This window comes from Pichia kudriavzevii, chromosome 1, assembly GCF_003054445.1.
Source record: "Pichia kudriavzevii chromosome 1, complete sequence".
Taxonomy (NCBI): domain Eukaryota; kingdom Fungi; phylum Ascomycota; class Pichiomycetes; order Pichiales; family Pichiaceae; genus Pichia; species Pichia kudriavzevii.
In genome coordinates, this window is record NC_042506.1 from 1,305,733 (window position 1) to 1,324,407 (window position 18,675).

Below are 18,675 nucleotides of genomic sequence, written 5' to 3' on the forward strand. Positions count from 1 at the left end.
AAAATAAAAAATAAAGCGCATTTACTGCGTGTCCAAAATTTGCAATTCTTGTTGTGTTTGTTGTTGGCTTTAGTGATTTGCTGTTTTGCTGTTGAATTTGATACACTACTCTTTTTTTCTTCTCTTCTTTTCTTCTCTTCTTTTCTTCTCTTCTTTTCTTCTCTTCTTTGATTTTAGAGAAACTCTTTGAATTTCTTCCTTTAATCACCCTCTTCTTGGTCGTCACAAAAGCAGTGTAGCTTTCAACGTCTCCATCCATACTGCCGGTTCTCTCTTCCTCCTTCTTTCTCGTATTGCTGGGAGGAAAAATAGGTGCAATTGGTGGTGCCGGGTCGGGGACAGAACTCTACACTACCAAACTCTGTTCTTTTGTTTGAGTGGCCTCAGAGAGCAGTTTCCCTGCTCGATGCATGGAGGGGGGAAGAACACGCCAGGGGGTTCCCTGGCATGTGGTGTGTATCTCCGGTTGACGAGCCCAGCGCTGAATCTCTCGGTCATAATCACCAGTACATTTGTTTCTCTTGTAATAGTTGCTCTCTACAGTGTGCACACTCAGTAGCTGCTCTTCACTTGATGTTTACTTTGTGCTCTGTATCTCGTACCCAGTATCGAGTTTGGTAGACATTTCATTAGTATACATTTATTTAATATAGAGCATGACCTCCTTTAATTGCTACCGGGTTTCGCCTGTCCAGACTTCTCTAACCGTCCAACACGGTTCACCCACAACTCCCCACCACTGGCACCCTCAACATCAAAGGCATCCTCTACACGCTCCGCACCGTACGCCCACGCCTGCAACGCCCGCCAGTCCCGACACTCCCCCACTACCACATACCCTTGAAGCTCCTCATATTCCCCCCATGGAACAAACACCACGCAAAGCTGCGGACTCTGCCGCCAAGCAGCAGCAGCATCCTCCCCCCTCGTCGCAAAACAAACCACTCCACGCCGCCCACGCACCCGCCCAACGTCCACGCCGGCGCCCGTCTCACGCACCACGGGCAAACTCGCCCCCCTCGAGCGTCGGAGAGGCTCTCCAAATTGCACAAGGTACTCGGGGACAACCCTCGTTACGAGACTCTTGCGATAGAGCGGCAAATGGCGGGCTAAATTGTCCACAGTCAAGGGGAGACTCTTCTCGTAGAGCTTGACTGTCACAACAAGGCTGCTCCCATTGGCAACGTCCACAAACTCAAAGAACAAACGCATGGATATAAAATGACGTTATTTGGACTTAGGTACGAGTAATACAAAATGATCAACAACTGTCTCTATATATAAAACAAACTATGATTATATAGAGCTACTGGTTAAGTTGGACGTAGTTGCCGGGGAAAACACCCATTACGCCATTAAGCTCACCTTTCCACCACCCGTTCGCGTCGGTTTTCTCGTAGACCGTAATCACGTCGCCCGCGCGGAACGTCAAGTCCCCCGCAGCCTGCGCCGTGTAGTCGTAGAGCGCAGTGCACGTGCACACGCCGGGCACGGCGGCGTTGGCCGCAGCGGGCGGTGCCGTTGTGGGCGACACAAATGCTCCAGCAACAGGAGTAGTAGTTGCACCTATAGGTGATATTGGAGATACGGGGGAATATGCAGGGGGTTCTGCCTTCTCGTTGGCGTATCCGTATCCACCGTATGTATTTGCTGCTCCCGGATAGGTGCCCGTGTATCCGGCAGTGGATGGCGGGGTCCCTGTAGCACCGTACGAGTTGTATGTGGGGACGCTCGACACGGGCGAGGAGACGGCACTTGGCGCATAGCCGGTAGCACCGGGAGCATAACCGGTAGCACCTGGAGTATAACCGGTAGCACCTGGAGCACCTGGAGTATATCCGGTAGCACCCGCATTGGCTTGTTGCTGCATCTCAAAACGCCTTCTGGTAGCTTCCAGTTTCGACTTAGCATGACCTACTTTGAAATGGGTAACACTGATGGCGTCTGCTCGTTCCTCAATGTCTCCCCTCTTCAAATTGAAGGCTTCAATGATATCCTGTGATAAATCAAAGTATGGAATCTTCATTTCCTCCATTCTAGATGCAAGTGTATAAAAAACATTCAACTGCATATAATACAGCGATATAAATAATGGCTTCACCATCTCAGCCTCCAATTGGAATAATATCGGTAATTCGGTCTTCATCATCTCATTATAATAATCAAATTCTTGCTGTGCAATAGCAACTTCATTTTCATACTTGTAAATTTTCTCCTCATCCTTCGGTTTAGGGTCCTTCTTGTTCTGATACTTGGATAGAGTATTTTGATGCCTATCCAAGTCTAATTGTTTATGGCTTCTCTTTGTCGCCATTTTCCTAATTGCCTGGATGATCTTTAACAGCTCTTGGGCAGGCTCCACAATTCTCGTCTCAATCAACTCCAAATCTGGCTTGAGTGTCTCCTTTAATTCATTAACCACATCTCGATATTGCTCACACGCCTCAATACCTTCGGGATTCCCCTCAGGAATCGCAGAATTCGGATCGCTCATTCTTCCACTGATTGGCTTGTAAATCTCCTCAATAGCCTTGGAGAAACTCAACTGATGATCCAACATCTCATTGACAGCCTTATGGTACCTCTTACTCTCGTCAGAGAGCCTCTTGGTCTCCGACTCCAGCTCTTGGAATCGTCTCTCGGCATCCATATAGACGGCATCCTCAGTAACTGTGCCCATGTGCAGCTTCTGGCGGAAGTTCTGCGGCGCCCGAACAATCGCCTTTTGGAATCCCTTGAAACTCATCTTTTAATCGTTTACAAATAAGTTGAAATTGAAATTGAAAATCTGGAAATTGAAAATGCAAATACAAACAACACCAATAAAAATATCAAACAATCTTATAAAGAACCTGTTCAATAAATCGCCTGCTTACTGAAGAACAACTTGTATAATAATGTTTGCTGTATCAATAAACAAACAACCAGCCAATGTAATTAACAGTGAAACAGTACAAATAGATACACCAGAAAATAAAACAGTCTCTTAACTGGCTAAACTGCTACGCCTCCTCCCCGTTGTCTTTTAATTATTCTTCATCTTCTTTTTCTTCCCTCCTAATCATTCCCGCTTTCCACTTTCCTTGCCGTACTCTCCAAACTCACTTTTCCGTCCATTAAGAAGAAAATATGAATTAGTCGCGACTAATTGCCACCGGAATAAAACTATACTGGGAAAATAGAAATAAATCCAAGTAGTCACGTGATCAGGCACGTGATAACTTGCACGGGTATTGGTGCACGGGTGCAAAGTGGTTTAAATTTTTCTTTTTTTTTTTTTTCTTTTTTTTTTAAATTTTGGTACTCTTTAATTTTTTTTCTGTTTCCGTCTCACTGTAAAATACGCAAAACTCACACTCAACGCATTGTGTAGGAAAACACGTAAAGTGTTGAACACCACCTCACATTTTCTGACATTAATACCTTCACTATTACCACAGACAACACCATTATCTTTGCCATTATCGTTGCTTTCCTTCCTTCACTTCTCCAATTTGGTACCCCTTTTATCTCCTCCTCCTTCTCCCTCATATAGCAGGTCCTTCTCACTTTTCCTACAGAACCACCATGTCGCCAAATAGTGACATTCCCTCATCTTCCCCCATGCGAGCAAGCCTATCCTCTTGGATTCACCGACTCAAGAGCCCCTCCCCGGGAAATTTCTCGGAAGAACATGTAGAAACGGATCAACACCAGCAAGTACAGCAACACCCTCCGGAAATACAGGCACCCATTGAACAGACACGTGCACAGTCGCCGCTACTTTCCTCCTCACAGCCACTGTCTATTCCATTACAGAGGAAAGACCTTCAATCACACCCACATCATACCCCACTTTCCTCTTCGCCAAGCCCTTCGAGACCATTTCTTGGCTTCAAGTCAATGTCTTCTCATTCCTTTCGCCCTCTCTCGCAGTTGCTGGACTCAAACTCAACATACTCAACAAATGGCACTAATGACCAGCCTCTTTTATCTTCCTCGCCGTCAAATGATGCCTTGAGATCCCATCGGGATTCTTTCCTATTACAACGACAGGCTGATTCCTTTGGTGAATCTTTGATTTTCGGTACTGATATAGAAACATCAACACAGACGGCCTATGGTACAATCTACATATCGGCAGAAGAGCCAGAATCAGAAGAAGTTGACGTTAATAATGATAATAATAACGGTAACAATAATAATGGTAACAATAAAAATGACAATAATGATAATAATGTTGATGATGATAACAAAAAGGATGGCAATAATGATAAAAATAATGATAAAAACGATAAAGGCACCCTCCCATCTAGAAACTTGTCTTATGGCCGTGTGCCGTTAGTCATTGTGTCATGTGGTTCTTACCTTAAAAATAATGCTTTGGAAGTAGAGGGGATTTTCAGACTAGGCGGATCAAATAAAAGAATCCGACAATTGCAGCAGATCTTCTCTAAACCTCCAGATTATGGTGCAAAGCTTGATTGGAGTGGGTACTCCGTCCATGACGCCGCATCTCTGCTTCGCCGATACTTAAGCTCTTTATCTGAACCATTGATACCCTTCCACTTGTATGATGACTTTAGAAACCCACTGGTTGAGAAGGTCGAATTATTACAGTACTTCAAAGATAAAGAAAAGGATGTGAAAAGGAATAAGTCAGAAAGGAAAACCATCTCATCCCAAAGGAAACAACTGTTGAAAGAATACTCCTTGTTATTCCAGAGACTACCACCGATTCAAAAGCGTGTTTTATTTTATTTGTTGGATATGTTGGCCATGTTCAACTTAAATTCAGAAAAGAATAGGATGCCGGCAAAAAATTTGGCAGCCATTTTTCAACCTTCCATATTGTTTCATCCAGATCATGATTTAAGTCCCGAAGAATATCAAATCAACTCGTTGGTTATTGAGTCAATGATCACGTATTCTCATAAGATTTTGATTAATGTGCAGAATGAACAGATACAAAGAAACAAATACCTGTCTGAAATTCGTAGAAAGAATGCGATTGATACATCCAATAAGCTCCAATCTTTGCCTCCAAATATTGAGATTTTAGATGACCGTGGAAGTTTTGATGAAATAGAGGAAAATAGCAGTAGCACTGTTGATGAAAATACATATATACATAACAAGCCCAACCGCAACCGTGTGAATAATTCCCCATCCAAGAGCTCACCTCTGAAACACATGATTACTTCATTGGATAAAAAAAATGATCTTTTGTTTTTGGACGAATTGGAACCTCCACCTTCGCCGTTCTTAGCACCAAAGAAACCTACAGGCAGACTGAAAAGCAAGTCTTTATCAATTCACCCGCAGAGTGAAGTTGTTAGAGTAGTGAAAACCTCAGAAAGTATAGAGGATATACTAAGTAGAGTCACCTCGAATCAAAGTGGTCTTTCCTCTAGCCCTTCTTCGAGAATGAGTACATATACTGCCCCAGAGAATATCGATAATTTGGTATCGTCTGCGGATGAAAAGTTGGCAGAAGTGCTAGGTATTCCTCTACAACCACTAACAGAATCGCCGTCCAAAAACAACTCCGAATCTCCATCACTTCCTATGACAGCTTCAACAATACTTGATTTTCCACCAGTAACCCCCACTGAGGATGCCTTCAAAATCGAAACGGATGGCAGACCTCAAGTGATTATGGCTACATCTACAGGAGCTACGTCATCGACTACGGATTCATCATTTCAACCTTCCTTTCCAGATGATAGTAAAACATCCCTACATTCAGAAAATAAGCTGATACATATATCAACTGCGTCGTCTTCATCGGGGAGTGTTGGTGAGATACCGAAGCCTCAAATTATAAGAAGAGCTAGCCCACGGAATCATCCTCGTGGTTCAAGAAATTCGAGTTTGTTTTCATCCTTTACTTCTCCAAAACTGAGTCTCTCACGTAGTAAGAATGAAGGATCTGTGTCGTCGAGTGATGAGTCACCAACAAAGGAGAAGCGTTGGTATAATAAATTGAAAACACGTTCTGCTAAACGTTAAAATTGTATTTTTACCCTAATTTTTGTATTCTCTATTTTTCAAAGTATGTTTGTCTTGTTTTGTTTGTTATTTTTTTTTTTTTTGAAGATTCATCACGTTAACGTTTTACACATACTGCTGTACCTTTATGTATTCCCTCTGATAACTCACTCAACTCTCTGCCTCTTAGCTGGCGGTTCGTCTGAAACTTCTACCTCTTCCACCTCTTCTACCTCTTCTACAGTGTTACCACTATCCACAGTATCATCATCCAAAACAATGATAGACCCACCAAATGCGATTTCTGCACCATCGGTTTCATCATTTTCCTCATCACCCTCCTCATCGCCCCCGTTCTTCTTCTTTAATGGAATTTCCAAATCCGGTAGAACAATTCCAGTCCCTTTTTTGTGAACAGCATATAACTCAATGATGTCCAATTTTTCGTCGGAATCATTGATTAGCAATATACTCTCGTCTTTTATAAAATGACCAACTTTCTTTGGTAAGTTTTCCTCAAGGTCAAAATCATATAAAAGTTTTGAATCAAGAGTCATGATTTCAACATCATCGGCATATCCATATTTCTTGATCAATTCAGTTCGCAGTTCTTCCAAGGTAGTACTGGTAAAATCCATTTCAACTATACCCTTAGTAACCGAACATGCTGGACAGTTTGGATTTGCAGAAACCAATTTTGAGGAATTGACTACCTTATCTGTCGATGATGTATCGTAAACCATTCTTGATTTCCGCATTCTGGTTTCGTTGTTGCTCTCAGTAAAGTACTTTACGGATGATAATGCCGAAAACCCTGCCATTATAGCATTCATGGTAGCCACTGCAGGAATGATATTACCTGCAATTTGTTTCAAATCAAACTCATTCTTGACTGGAATATGAAAAATCAATGATCTTAGATTGGATGTGGACATAACAAACCTTAAGGTGTCTTCATCGTCTTTGTCGAATTCAAGAACTTCACCGTTTCGTAGACGATCTGATAGTCTATACAATGAAATAACATAGGTCTCCAATATGTCGTTGATATCATTTTGCTGAGAGCAATTTTGGGGGTATTCACGCTTTTCAACTAGCTTTGGATCAATTCCCTTAAAAATGGCTTCATAGTTTTCAATTGCTTGGAAAGTAGGACGTTCTCTTGATTTCCATAAATCTTCAATCCTTAATAACCTTTCTATATCGTCAATAAAAATTTTCTTGAATATGGTCTCTGCATACCCGCTTTCCTCACGTTTTGAGTCGATAATCAGCTTCTTCAAATCTGCCAACTCATTGACTTCATTAGCCGATGCTTTAGCTTCCTCCTCATTTGTAAATTCCTCTGGATTGACATTCTCCTCTCCTGCTTCTTCATCACCGCAAAATAGTTGGGCAAATAAAAATTGTTTTGCCCAGGTAATGCAATGCACCGGTTTGGAAGGTGTTGATCTAATGGTACACACGGGAAATGTCTTGGGAGTCTCCTTGGGAATGCAATTGAAACATTCACTCAAATGCGGATAGATTGGCTGAACTTGTCCCCTCAATCCAGTGGTACCACTCTCATATAGTGGAATGTTTAAAAAGAGACACATACGGTTAACATAGAAACGAGCCTCTAAATTGTCTAATGCGTTATAGATTATGTCAAACTGTTTGAAAAATGAAATGGGGAACATTTTATTGTCTAAAATACTACCATGATACGAATATAATTTGCTTTTATAAGTGAAAGATTCAACGGCCTTTATGGCTGTCTTCGACTTAGACTGTTTGATATCTTTATGGCGGAACAAAAACTGTCTATTCAAGTTAGACAAATCTATGGTGTCTAAATCCAAAACATGAATCTCTCCAATATTCATCATGATCAAATCCTTGAGTAGTTCACATCCAATACCACCTGCTCCGACTAGCAAGACTTTTGTTTGGAGAAATTTGGTGGTGATATCATCACCAAACATCTTCTTAATGTGGCTATCAACAGGCATGTCTGTACAAATCTGGCAATGGTGACTAGCCAGAAACAAAAGAAGGAACTTTGTTTAACAAACTCACTATCTTAGGCATACAAAGCCCAAATGCCTGAAAAAAAAAATGAAATAAAACGAAAAAATAACAATAAAACTGCATAGCGAAATACACTGCATCGAAATGATTTACTCAACCATTGAAAGATACGTGTTCATTATTTTGAAAAGTAAAAGTTTAGTTCAACGAGCAAAAACCATGTCAGGTAACAAGTACTCCATTATTCTCCCAACGTACAATGAGAAGGAAAACCTTCCCATCATTACATATCTCATTGCAAAAACAATGGAATCCAATAAACTCGATTGGGAAGTTGTTATTGTTGACGATGCATCTCCAGATGGAACACAAGATGTTGCTAAACAATTGATCCAGCTGTATGGCGATGATCATATTCAGTTAAGACCACGTGCTGGTAAGTTAGGTTTAGGCACTGCCTACATGCATGGATTGAAGTTTGTCACTGGTAATTTTGTCATTATCATGGATGCAGATTTCTCTCACCATCCTGAAGCAATTCCTGAATTTATCAAGAAGCAAGGCGAAGGTGACTATGATATTGTTACAGGTACTAGGTATGCAGGCAATGGGGGTGTTTATGGTTGGGATCTTAAGAGAAAACTCATCTCAAGAGGAGCTAATTTCCTAGCAACCGTCATTTTGAGACCTAATGTTTCAGATTTAACAGGTTCTTTCAGATTATACAAAAAGGACGTATTGGCGAAAATCATTGAAGTTACCAAGTCTAAAGGGTATGTTTTCCAAATGGAGATGATGGTAAGAGCAAGAGCTTTAGGTTTTACTATTGCAGAAGTTCCAATCTCCTTTGTTGATAGAATTTATGGTGATTCTAAATTGGGAGGTGATGAAATCGTCGGTTATTTAAAGGGTGTCTGGACTTTGTTCACTAGTGTTTGAGTTTGTCCAACACTTCTATATACCTTATATCTTGTTTTCTAATATCATAATTTTATCGATCCTTCAAATATATGTATTATGCGTTGCTTAAAAATGTGTACACCTTGTTTCATTATGAATATTTTGACATTTAACACTGCAAACACGTAAACTACATTTAATACAAGAGCTGTAACTGACAGCACCACATATCGTACACAACTTTTCAAGTTGAAACATATTGGGTTTCACCTCCAACGGACTGATCCCAGTAGTTATAAGCTTTATTTCGCTTTTGTTTAATTCATCCATATAATTGTTCCATGTTTTCTTGGACACCAAAAACCTCTTCACTGCTGGACTTGCATTTGAGGTCCTGTTGATCACTAATCCTGTTACTGACTTAGGTATCTCTATTTTGACATTCTCATTGTAGTTCTCTCTGTTTAACTCATCAAACCTTCTTGTTGCCCTACGCAGTTCGGCTATTGATATATTTGCCTCTGATGGCTCACCGTTGCTCATCATCTCATTTTCAAATTCGGCGGATATGGACTTAGATTTCGGGCGTGCAGTTAGAAATTGCTCCGCTTGAATCTGCTGAACATTATAGTTCACTCTTTTACGCTTCGATCCATTCGACTGTCGTGAATCTTTTCCATTTTCATTGATTCCCTCTTGTTTTGAACTCTCGACACTGTTTGATGGCCTTTTCAAGTTTTCGCTTCGCCCCAAGCTAGGGTTTGCATGGTATAAAGATGAAAAATAAACATTTGCAGGCCTACCCCTGGGTATCTCTTCTACTCCTCTCATGATGTATGTTTCCCCAATAGAAGCTAAACGTTTAAAGGGGAAAAAAAAACTTCAGATAAAGCTTACTTGATCAGATCCTCAAAATTAAAGACTCAAATGTCGCTGCATCAACAAAATCATGGACCCAATTCTGCAGATTTTTAAATGGTACATTAGTTTATTTTAATAAGTTACATCGGAATTATTTAAGTAGATCTTTATACATAGAAGCTTTGATATTGGTTTCAGTTAGAGGTATGTCTAGTTTGGTTTGGAATTTGGTGGTGTGATCAATCCCAACAAGTGAGCATGTAAATCTAGTAAAACAATATCGATACTTTCAAAATCACAACAGATTCCATCTTGCAAGAACACTATACCACCAGATGCAATTTTCGTTGGGAAATTCTCACCATTGAAATATTTTGTTGTCAGCTCACAAACTTGATTTATACAATGTATAAGTTCTTCTGCCTTGCTATAAGACTCCTTCACTTGTGCCATTGTATTAACCACACCTAGGGTATCTGTTCTTAAATCCCCCAGTGTGATGAAAAACTTAGAATGCTTTTTAGAGACGCAATTGATCCGATGTCTTAATTCCACTAGGATCTCAAATTTGAGAACATCAGTGATCGACTTGGTATTTTTCTTCTTGCCTGAACTTTGCTGAATATCAACCTTGTATTGTCTAAAATAAGTTATTCTAAAGTTTTCAATATTGCAAATAGATGGCACATATCCGTATTCTGGCATTATCCTAAACTTCGTAGGATCTTTTTTATAGTCAACAGCATCGTTTTTTCTGTTGAAATCTTCAAGTGCTTTTGCTTTACCCTCGCATATTTTATCAATAGCTTTACAATATTTGAGGGTCTCCGTCATGTAAAGAACTAGCTCTTTAATCAATCTACTATTGAAAGGCGCTGCTGCAACAATAGAATTCAGATGCTGAGAATACTTATAATGTGGGTTCTCAGGCGGGAGTTCTAGATTGATACTGCCATCCCCATTAGAAGAAATTCTCAGTGTAATATATTCATTCTCATCAGGTCCGTATTGGAACGTAATACTGTCAGACAAAACTCTAATGATAGATAGACCCGAGTCCCTACTTATTATTTTTAGTAAGTTCAACGTCTTTGCAAATTTCTCCAAGAAAGAGAGTGTATTTGATAGTATCAAGTTATTCCCAAGATAAGAGGATTTGTCGGAAATCGATAAGGGAAATTGGCTAGATAAATCAACAGTGGATTCAATTTTGAAGCGCTTATCGGAAGATGTGTATTCAATACTAGTATTATAATCGTCACTAAAGCTAATATCGGGCAAATTTCTTGAGCTTTTATTATCAATAAGTTGTCCATATATTTTAGCACTTAATTCACTACTCTTGATTGAGATCAGTAAAATCAAAGAATCTTTAGAGTTCTGAATATGGAATAAAGAGTCATTTTTTATCAGCATAACAGCATTTTCGGTTGATGCCAAGTTAGTCATATCGATCTTGAAGTTCTTGATTAAAAAGTCATTGACCAATTTATCGCCTAAATTCAAAATCTTCAATTTACATCCATGGTCGATTAATTCCTTGACGATCAAGTTGGAGGTTAACTTAGAACTAGCAATTTTTACCAGACCTACTAGATCTGTGTAAGTCATGGATCTTTGGTTCTGGAGTTGTGTGGGTTCGTTTGGCCCATTGTGTTCTTCCTGTTTTTGTTTTTCATTGTATGATACATCCGTCTTCATATTAAGCGCAGACGTTAAACATAAGCCTGAAACATCTTCATATAATTCCCTTAGTTCAATTTCGCTACACCAGTTTATTATCCATTGGCCTTCAATCGATTGAATTTTAGAACACCATAACTGCACATTTGACTGAAATCCAAAGTGTGCAACTAAAATAGCCCATCCTGTTGGCCAGTCTTTTCTTCGATAAACACCAATCGAAGTTAATGCGCTCCTCAAGTTACCGTTTTTCAAGTTAGAGTAATTTATTTTTAATTTAGGAATTTCGTCAACACTCAATCTAATATTGTTCAAGTGCACCCATCCAGTGGCATTCATCATTGATGCAAACATTGATTCTTGAATCAACATTTTCAATCTTAGAATCTCGATAAAATTCATACTGATACCACAATTGATCTTGTATGCACTTCGATTCATCATATTTGTGGGATTTTCAAAATATGATGAACCACTTAGGGGATCTATACTAAATGTTATCTCTTTGAATTGTGCAATTTTAAATGTTAATTTTTCATAGTCACCGGAAATTATGATCATTTTGTCAACATCTTCTACAGATTCAATCAATTTTTCCTTCAACTGCAAGATTATGGATTTGATATGTTCCTTGATTAAAGTATTTAGCAGTAGCAATATATCGATATTACCATCATCATCTATCAGTCTTACATCAATAGACTCTTGTAGTACTTCCTCTTTGAACCATTTGAAGGATAGTTCACATTCCCCGTTTTTATTTTGGAATTTTCCAATTTGGACCGTTGTTGGTTTCACATTCTTTTTCTGTAACCAGTAGGATACTGTAATCAAAGATTTTTCTGCTGTGTATGAATGTGTCATATTGCCTCTCCATAAACCCATCCTCAAATCAATTAACTGTTTATGAATCAAATAAATTTTTGAATTGATCGAAAAATTGTACAAGATATCATAAAGACTACCAAATCCTTCGTCGTTCACAACTGTATCACAGTAGTTCTGAATGGTATGCAGTATCGTACTATTTGTATCTTCCCCTTGTGTGGGAACGATGATAGAGTTCTCAAGTTTGAACCCGAGATTGAAATCAATCAAGCGGAATTTTTCATCACTCAACATTGATAAAGAACATGAAAAATATCCCGGAACATTAAAACAGACAGCTCCATTTTTTATAGTGTAACTATGGAATTCCTTCGGAAGCGTCTCCTGCGAAGCCATCTTAATTGATAATTCAACATTTAAATTCTGTAAAACTTTGAGTACAAACTCGGGACGTAATTCAGGGCCTTCCAAAAAATTGTACGTCGGAAGGTCTGGCCTTCCCTGAAGCAAAACTTCTAAAGATGTAACTAAATCAGGTTCTGGGATTTTGGCACTAATTAACGAAGATTTGATACCGCCAAACGTACCGATAACATTTTGTATAGTTTGGTTTTGCTCTCTCAACCATACAAAAAGATCAATAAATTGACTGATCTCCTTATGGTTCTTACTCCACTTGTATATCACATACAGCCTTAAATAGTTCTCTCTAATTGTAGTCAAAATATCCAAAAAATGTTTCTTTTTTACAACATCCGGGTCTGTAGTGGATTCCAAATACATGAAAAATTCCTTGAATCTTTTAAACGTGTCTTGACCAACCCTCTCAATAATACTCCCTAATGGGGTCATATTTTCCGTAATATGAGGTATCGGTGGTGGAATTATTCCGCCACTCTTAACCTTCTTTTCGTTGTTGGAGGTTCCATTCACGGCAGCATGGTCATCTCCACTAGGAAGTGGTAGTGATTGCTTTGTTTGAGCCATGTCAGCTGAAAACGGTGGTCTCTCCTGAACAGAGGTCATTTTGGAGGTGTCTTCAAAAACTCTCTAACTCGTCACAGAGCCTCTTTGCAAAAGAAAAAGAATACCTACCATTCTTCTGAATCAACTGGGTGACAGAAGAAATCATGTCCACATAGAGCGAGAGGAAACTTCCTGACCAAAGAGGAAACTGATCCCTTTCCAATACGGGCGGCATTAATATTATTTCCTCACTTGTACATTGCATATCCACTTGCCAAGACTTTATTGACTGATAAAGTCATCAGTACAGATTCACTTTCCAAGTAAGTGTTTGTACTGGTGTTAGGTACAATACACATTTAGGTGTTTTTGAAAAGTTTGCTTTTGTATTTGAAGCAACGCAAGGTGATAAGAAGTCCACTCACATTAACTTAATTCAACAACTTTCAAGACCCATATATCGATAATGAATAGACAAAGTCTGAGTATAGAAACTACAGTGGGTTCCAAGAATGAAGAAGATGATGAATTAAGTTCCCAGATAACTCAACTTGGGCCTCCTACGTTGAAAAGTTTTCAATTGGGCGATATGAAAACACCACCACAAGGAAGCAACCCCAAATTTACTGACAATGGACAAACAACCTGTGAAGTCCAATATTACGACGACATCCAAAATTTGCCCACTCCAATTGTTCCCAACTTTCAGAAGCCTTACTCTTCTCGAAGTCCCAATACGAGCCCCAAATGGAGTCCACCATCTACACATGATTCTATTTTCCCCATTAAAGAAGAGTCGCCGGTACCGAATTTGGGAAAAGAAAATAATTCCACTTTAATTATACCAAAGACAAGAACTAGGAACACTTCTTCTAAAATCATCCGAGTAGATACTAATCTGGATTCATTTGGGGCAGACGAAAACAAGGTGGATCAAAAACGCTTCATTTCGGATTACAAATTAAGAAATAGAGATGAGTATACAGAAGTTCCATTGACCACAAGAATCAACCACAATGAAGCATTGAGAACTCCTTTGATTAACCGGAACATAAATCCCATAGATAGAGTTGTTTCATTGCCAATTCACTCTAAATTTCGACCAGTTACACCTAAAGCCAGAAACCAGAATGAGCTGCCACGATCCATTCCTCAAATTGATTCAAATATTGAGAATATGCAAAATGGGGAGTCTATTCTTCAAGAGGTTTTGAAAACTTACTCAGTAGATGGGAAGCATGACCTCCAGAAATGGGAGCCACTGTATGAAATAGGTTGTGGGTCTTTCAGTAAGGTTTATTTATGTAGCGATGGTCAAACCGTATTGAAAATATCGGATGTCAGTTTCAGTAAAGAAAGTCAAAACTCAAAGGACATGTATTTGCGTATACAAAATTCACTCAGCAGGGAATTAGAAGTATTAAAAGAACTAAAGCATCCCAATATAATCAAATTAATAGGCAGTGACTATAAACCTGACCTGAAAACTGATATAAGCCGGATTACAATCGTCATGGAGTACTGCAAAGGTGGCGATCTATACAATTTTATTCTTAATTACCGCAGTGAAATGAATAGTGAATTAATAAGGTGTATGTTTACCAATCTAGTTTCCGCAATCTCATTTATGCATTCAAAAAATATATGCCATCGTGATATTAAACTCGAAAATATCTTGTTAAAATATTCACAGTTAGAAACTCTTGATAATGGAGTTAGAATGGCTGCTTTACACACACCTATCCTTGTTTTGTCTGATTTTGGATTAAGCAAAAGGCTTGATCCCGCCAATCCAATGCTTACGACTAGATGCGGTTCCGAAGATTACGTGTCCCCTGAATTACTTTTGGGCATGCCTTATGATGGTAAACAAAATGATTGCTGGTCAATGGGTGTAGTTCTTTACACAATGTTAGAAAGTAGATTACCATTTGACCCGTTACCAAGCGAGGCAAATAAACCAACCGGCCGTAGATCTAAACCTGCTCATCGAATAGCAATGATCAATTGGACATGGTATTATCTCAAGGATGAGACTTTGAGTGAGGAATTTGCCTCAGCAAAAGAAATCGTCAAGCTTTTGTTGACGAAAAGAAATAAAAGAGCCACTGTAAATGATATAGAAAACCACAGATGGTGCAAACCGTATATTCTAAAAGGAGACAGTTGATAAATTGTCATTTGAGCTTGTAAAGCTCAATTTGTTTTTTATGGATCTAAAGAGGGAGGAAATACAAAAAAGGCTATATTAATTCATAAAGGAAAATAACAAAACAAAGTAAAGGAAAGGGAAATAAAGTAGCAAGACAATCGCAATAAAATCGACTATCGTGTAGAAAAGGTGGCTTTATGTATTTATTTTATAATATCCCAGTAAGCGAATAAAAACGACAAAACGCATTCTTGTAGCAATTAATCAGGATTGGTTTATAAGGAAACTATAACGATCAGGGAACTTTTCATAATTGGTGATTTCATATTCAAACATACTGATTAGATTTGAAAAAATTTTGGAATGAAAATAAATTGGCTCTTCAATTTCACTAAACTGATAAATTTGATCGGAGCCTGGCAAGTTGTCTTTAACGACATTAGAGTCAGACCTATAAGTATTCGAATTTCCTGAACCCGACTCAGTTAAAAGCTCTTCTGATTTGTTGAATGAATCAAGAATCTCGTTTGATTTAATGTTTCTCTTCTCTAATTCATATTCTAACAATGGCTTATAGCTCTTCTCCAATGGCAAAATGGCGCACAACCAGATTCTGGTTTTATAAATTTTAAATAGCTCTTTGATTAGGCCCCTAAAGTCTAACCTTTGTAAGCAGTAATAATAAATAATCAATTTTTTCTTATCAAACTGAAATTCGACATTTTTGATAATCAAATTTAAATTTAAAGAAGCAGAATAGTTTAAACAAATTCTATAAGCCATAATTTCATCATTGTACTTAAGTATTAATTGATTCAACTCATGAGGCTTAGCAAATCTGAGGATTTGTTTGTTTGGTAAGGTGATAAAATTTTCATCCTCATTAATGATTGATTTTTGGTTATGGCTGTTACTGTTATTATTATTATTATTATTATTATTATTATTGCTGTTGTTGTTGTTGTTGCTATTTTTATGGCTATTCTTGCTCTTGTTGTTAAAAGAAATTGGTGATTTCGAGTTGGAGCTTGTGTCTGATGACGCATTACCAAACTCTAAACTTTTTAAATGTAACTTCTTCTTTAGGTAGTTGAAAAACAAGGCAAATTTAAACTCGATGATCGGTTTCAAAACCATTACTAAATCTTTGCCTCTGTCTCCCTCGATGATTATCAAATCTTTAGGCATCAATTCCAAATTCGAGTTCTTTGGAAAAGAAATAATGTCTAATCTTCCATTTTTATTTAGTATCAGGGAGTAATTTTTATTACCCATATGGATCGAAGATTTCAAATCTTCGTTTTGTTTCAACAAGAATTCCAATAATTTATCAACCCTTTGATGAATTACAGATAGCGGTACCTCTAAAAATGTACTATTCAATACATTGGAATTTGAAGGAAGATTTAGCAATCTATTTAATTGATCAACAACATTCATGGCAGTTTCAAAATCACCAAAATAATTGGCACATTGAGCAAATTGTCTTTTCAATTCAGGTGATGTAATTATGGTGTTAGTTGCCTTATTCAACAACAAGCCATCATCTAACTGAACATATATTTGATCCGTATCAAAGTGAGAGAGACTATTGTTAAGGAGTGGATTCACAGCAGGTAATGATGAATAATCAATGCTATTGTTTCTTAAATTGTGGTTTTCAAAAATAGTATTACTTCTCTGAGAGCTAAAATTATTGAATTGTAAAGGATAATTATTTGACCCTAATTTTTTATGAGCAGAATTTTGAACATCAGCGGCATAACTTGGCCTTCTATTAAAAATGTTGTTGACACCACCCTGAAGTTCAATTGGTAGATTGAATTGCGACGTGTTTTGAGTTAAGTTGTTGATATTGCTCATATTACCAGTTAAGGTGTTATTGTTTGAGCCTAATTTTTGAAGTGACGTATTGAATAACGAATCTTTACTGGCAGAACTAACAGAAGAATGTGGTGATGAGAAAAATTGATCGTTTTTAGATTTTGGGGCTAATTGCGGGTGATATAGTTCTTGTTCGGTATTGCCGCCCAACATCAAGTCAGTTGGCTGTGCATAATTATTAAACTGGAGGTAACGATTTTGTGAGGGGTAATTTCCTTTTTGGTTCAATTCATAGGCTTGATTGTTTTGTTGAACTTGATGTGCTTGTTGCATCTGCAACTGCAATAAATATTGCTGTTGTGCACTAGAATTCGAATTATTGGAAACTTGTGATTGGAAAGGTGACTGAGAAGATTGTGCTTGTTGCTGCAAATACTGCTGAGCCTGTTGCAAATTAACTCGCTGCAAATATTGTTGTGCCTGTTGTTGTTGTTGTTGTTGTTGTTGTTGGTCATCATCCAGCATGGTACTAGGAGGATCAAATGCAGAGGGCATCCTGTTAACGTAGCCAAAGGCTTCTTGGTTATAAGTCATGATGAAATAATTGCTTTATAATAAAATCTATAAGTTAAAGTCTCTCTTATTTTTGTATTGTATAAGTTCTAATTGGAAAAATGTCAATTCTATAATATCTGGATATATGTAGATTTTGTTCTCGTCTTTGTTAGTGTCGTTAAAAAAAGGGTATGAGCTTGCAATTCGTTTATTAGTTGAAGCCAGTTCTAGTAAGTGTCGTTCTTGAAAAGGACTGTGAGAAAAAAAGCTTTTAGAAAATTAAATGGAATTCTGAGTGTTCTATAATTGGAAGTATTTTTGTGTATATCAACCTTTAAAGGGTTAAAAGATGTAGACCCTTTACCCAAACAAGTATGCTAGAATAAAGTGTCGAACCTTTTGACCAAAAAAAAGTTGTTCGGGAATGAACCGCCGTATCAAGAGCCTTCTTATAGAGATGTTGAGTTTGTTTTAATGCAACCAAATTCTCTTTAATTCGGAAGCAGGATATCGTGTTTGCGGGGCCAAAAAAAACAGCGTTCTAAAGAATAAGTGCTTGAGATGGCTCTCAGTGCTTGTTCAGGTATGTCTGTTCTGTTTGGATAGGCGTTGGAGGCGTAGTTCACCAAGAAAAACAAGTCAAAGTGCAACAGAAAGCACCAGTACAGTGGCAAATTGAGTTTCCAGGGCAACTGATTGTTGATGTCATCATCGCCCACATTGTCCTATATCGATTCTGAAATCGCCAGGGGAAAGAACTTGGAAATGGAGTCGAAAATGGAAAATGCCGGTTTCGCGGTTTCTCGCCTTTTTTTCTATTTTTCTCATTCCATTATTGGTATATTGCCCCTTTTGAGTTTTATGTCCGTTCAAAGTTTTTTGTATAACCAAATTATCATATCACGTGATACCATGAATTTTAA

At 38.2% G+C, this 18,675-nt stretch overlaps 8 protein-coding genes across 8 annotated transcripts; 3 read left to right on the forward strand and 5 right to left on the reverse strand.

The window, feature by feature from the left end:
• Nucleotides 1–1,306: 1,306 nt before the first annotated feature.
• C5L36_0A05980 (uncharacterized protein) lies at nucleotides 1,307–2,746 on the reverse strand (the record flags this gene model as incomplete). Its single annotated transcript, XM_029463620.1, has 1 exon — nucleotides 1,307–2,746. The coding sequence occupies one exon, from the start codon at nucleotides 2,744–2,746 to the stop codon at nucleotides 1,307–1,309; it is 1,440 nt and encodes a 479-aa protein (XP_029319480.1).
• Nucleotides 2,747–3,567: 821 nt separating this feature from the next.
• Nucleotides 3,568–5,991, forward strand: C5L36_0A05990 (uncharacterized protein; the record flags this gene model as incomplete). The annotated part of the gene is made up of 1 exon (XM_029463621.1): nucleotides 3,568–5,991. One exon carries the CDS (start codon nucleotides 3,568–3,570, stop codon nucleotides 5,989–5,991), a length of 2,424 nt encoding a protein of 807 aa, XP_029319481.1.
• Nucleotides 5,992–6,137: 146 nt separating this feature from the next.
• Nucleotides 6,138–7,964, reverse strand: C5L36_0A06000 (uncharacterized protein; the record flags this gene model as incomplete). The annotated part of the gene is made up of 1 exon (XM_029463622.1): nucleotides 6,138–7,964. The coding sequence occupies one exon, from the start codon at nucleotides 7,962–7,964 to the stop codon at nucleotides 6,138–6,140; it is 1,827 nt and encodes a 608-aa protein (XP_029319482.1).
• A 163-nt stretch (nucleotides 7,965–8,127) lies between these two features.
• C5L36_0A06010 (uncharacterized protein) lies at nucleotides 8,128–8,922 on the forward strand (the record flags this gene model as incomplete). Its single annotated transcript, XM_029463623.1, has 1 exon — nucleotides 8,128–8,922. One exon carries the CDS (start codon nucleotides 8,128–8,130, stop codon nucleotides 8,920–8,922), a length of 795 nt encoding a protein of 264 aa, XP_029319483.1.
• Nucleotides 8,923–9,009: 87 nt separating this feature from the next.
• On the reverse strand, nucleotides 9,010–9,714 carry C5L36_0A06020 (uncharacterized protein; the record flags this gene model as incomplete). The annotated part of the gene is made up of 1 exon (XM_029463624.1): nucleotides 9,010–9,714. One exon carries the CDS (start codon nucleotides 9,712–9,714, stop codon nucleotides 9,010–9,012), a length of 705 nt encoding a protein of 234 aa, XP_029319484.1.
• Nucleotides 9,715–9,954: 240 nt separating this feature from the next.
• On the reverse strand, nucleotides 9,955–13,281 carry C5L36_0A06030 (uncharacterized protein; the record flags this gene model as incomplete). The annotated part of the gene is made up of 1 exon (XM_029463625.1): nucleotides 9,955–13,281. One exon carries the CDS (start codon nucleotides 13,279–13,281, stop codon nucleotides 9,955–9,957), a length of 3,327 nt encoding a protein of 1,108 aa, XP_029319485.1.
• Nucleotides 13,282–13,687: 406 nt separating this feature from the next.
• C5L36_0A06040 (uncharacterized protein) lies at nucleotides 13,688–15,391 on the forward strand (the record flags this gene model as incomplete). Its single annotated transcript, XM_029463626.1, has 1 exon — nucleotides 13,688–15,391. One exon carries the CDS (start codon nucleotides 13,688–13,690, stop codon nucleotides 15,389–15,391), a length of 1,704 nt encoding a protein of 567 aa, XP_029319486.1.
• Nucleotides 15,392–15,637: 246 nt separating this feature from the next.
• On the reverse strand, nucleotides 15,638–17,791 carry C5L36_0A06050 (uncharacterized protein; the record flags this gene model as incomplete). Its single annotated transcript, XM_029463627.1, has 1 exon — nucleotides 15,638–17,791. The coding sequence occupies one exon, from the start codon at nucleotides 17,789–17,791 to the stop codon at nucleotides 15,638–15,640; it is 2,154 nt and encodes a 717-aa protein (XP_029319487.1).
• Nucleotides 17,792–18,675: the final 884 nt, after the last annotated feature.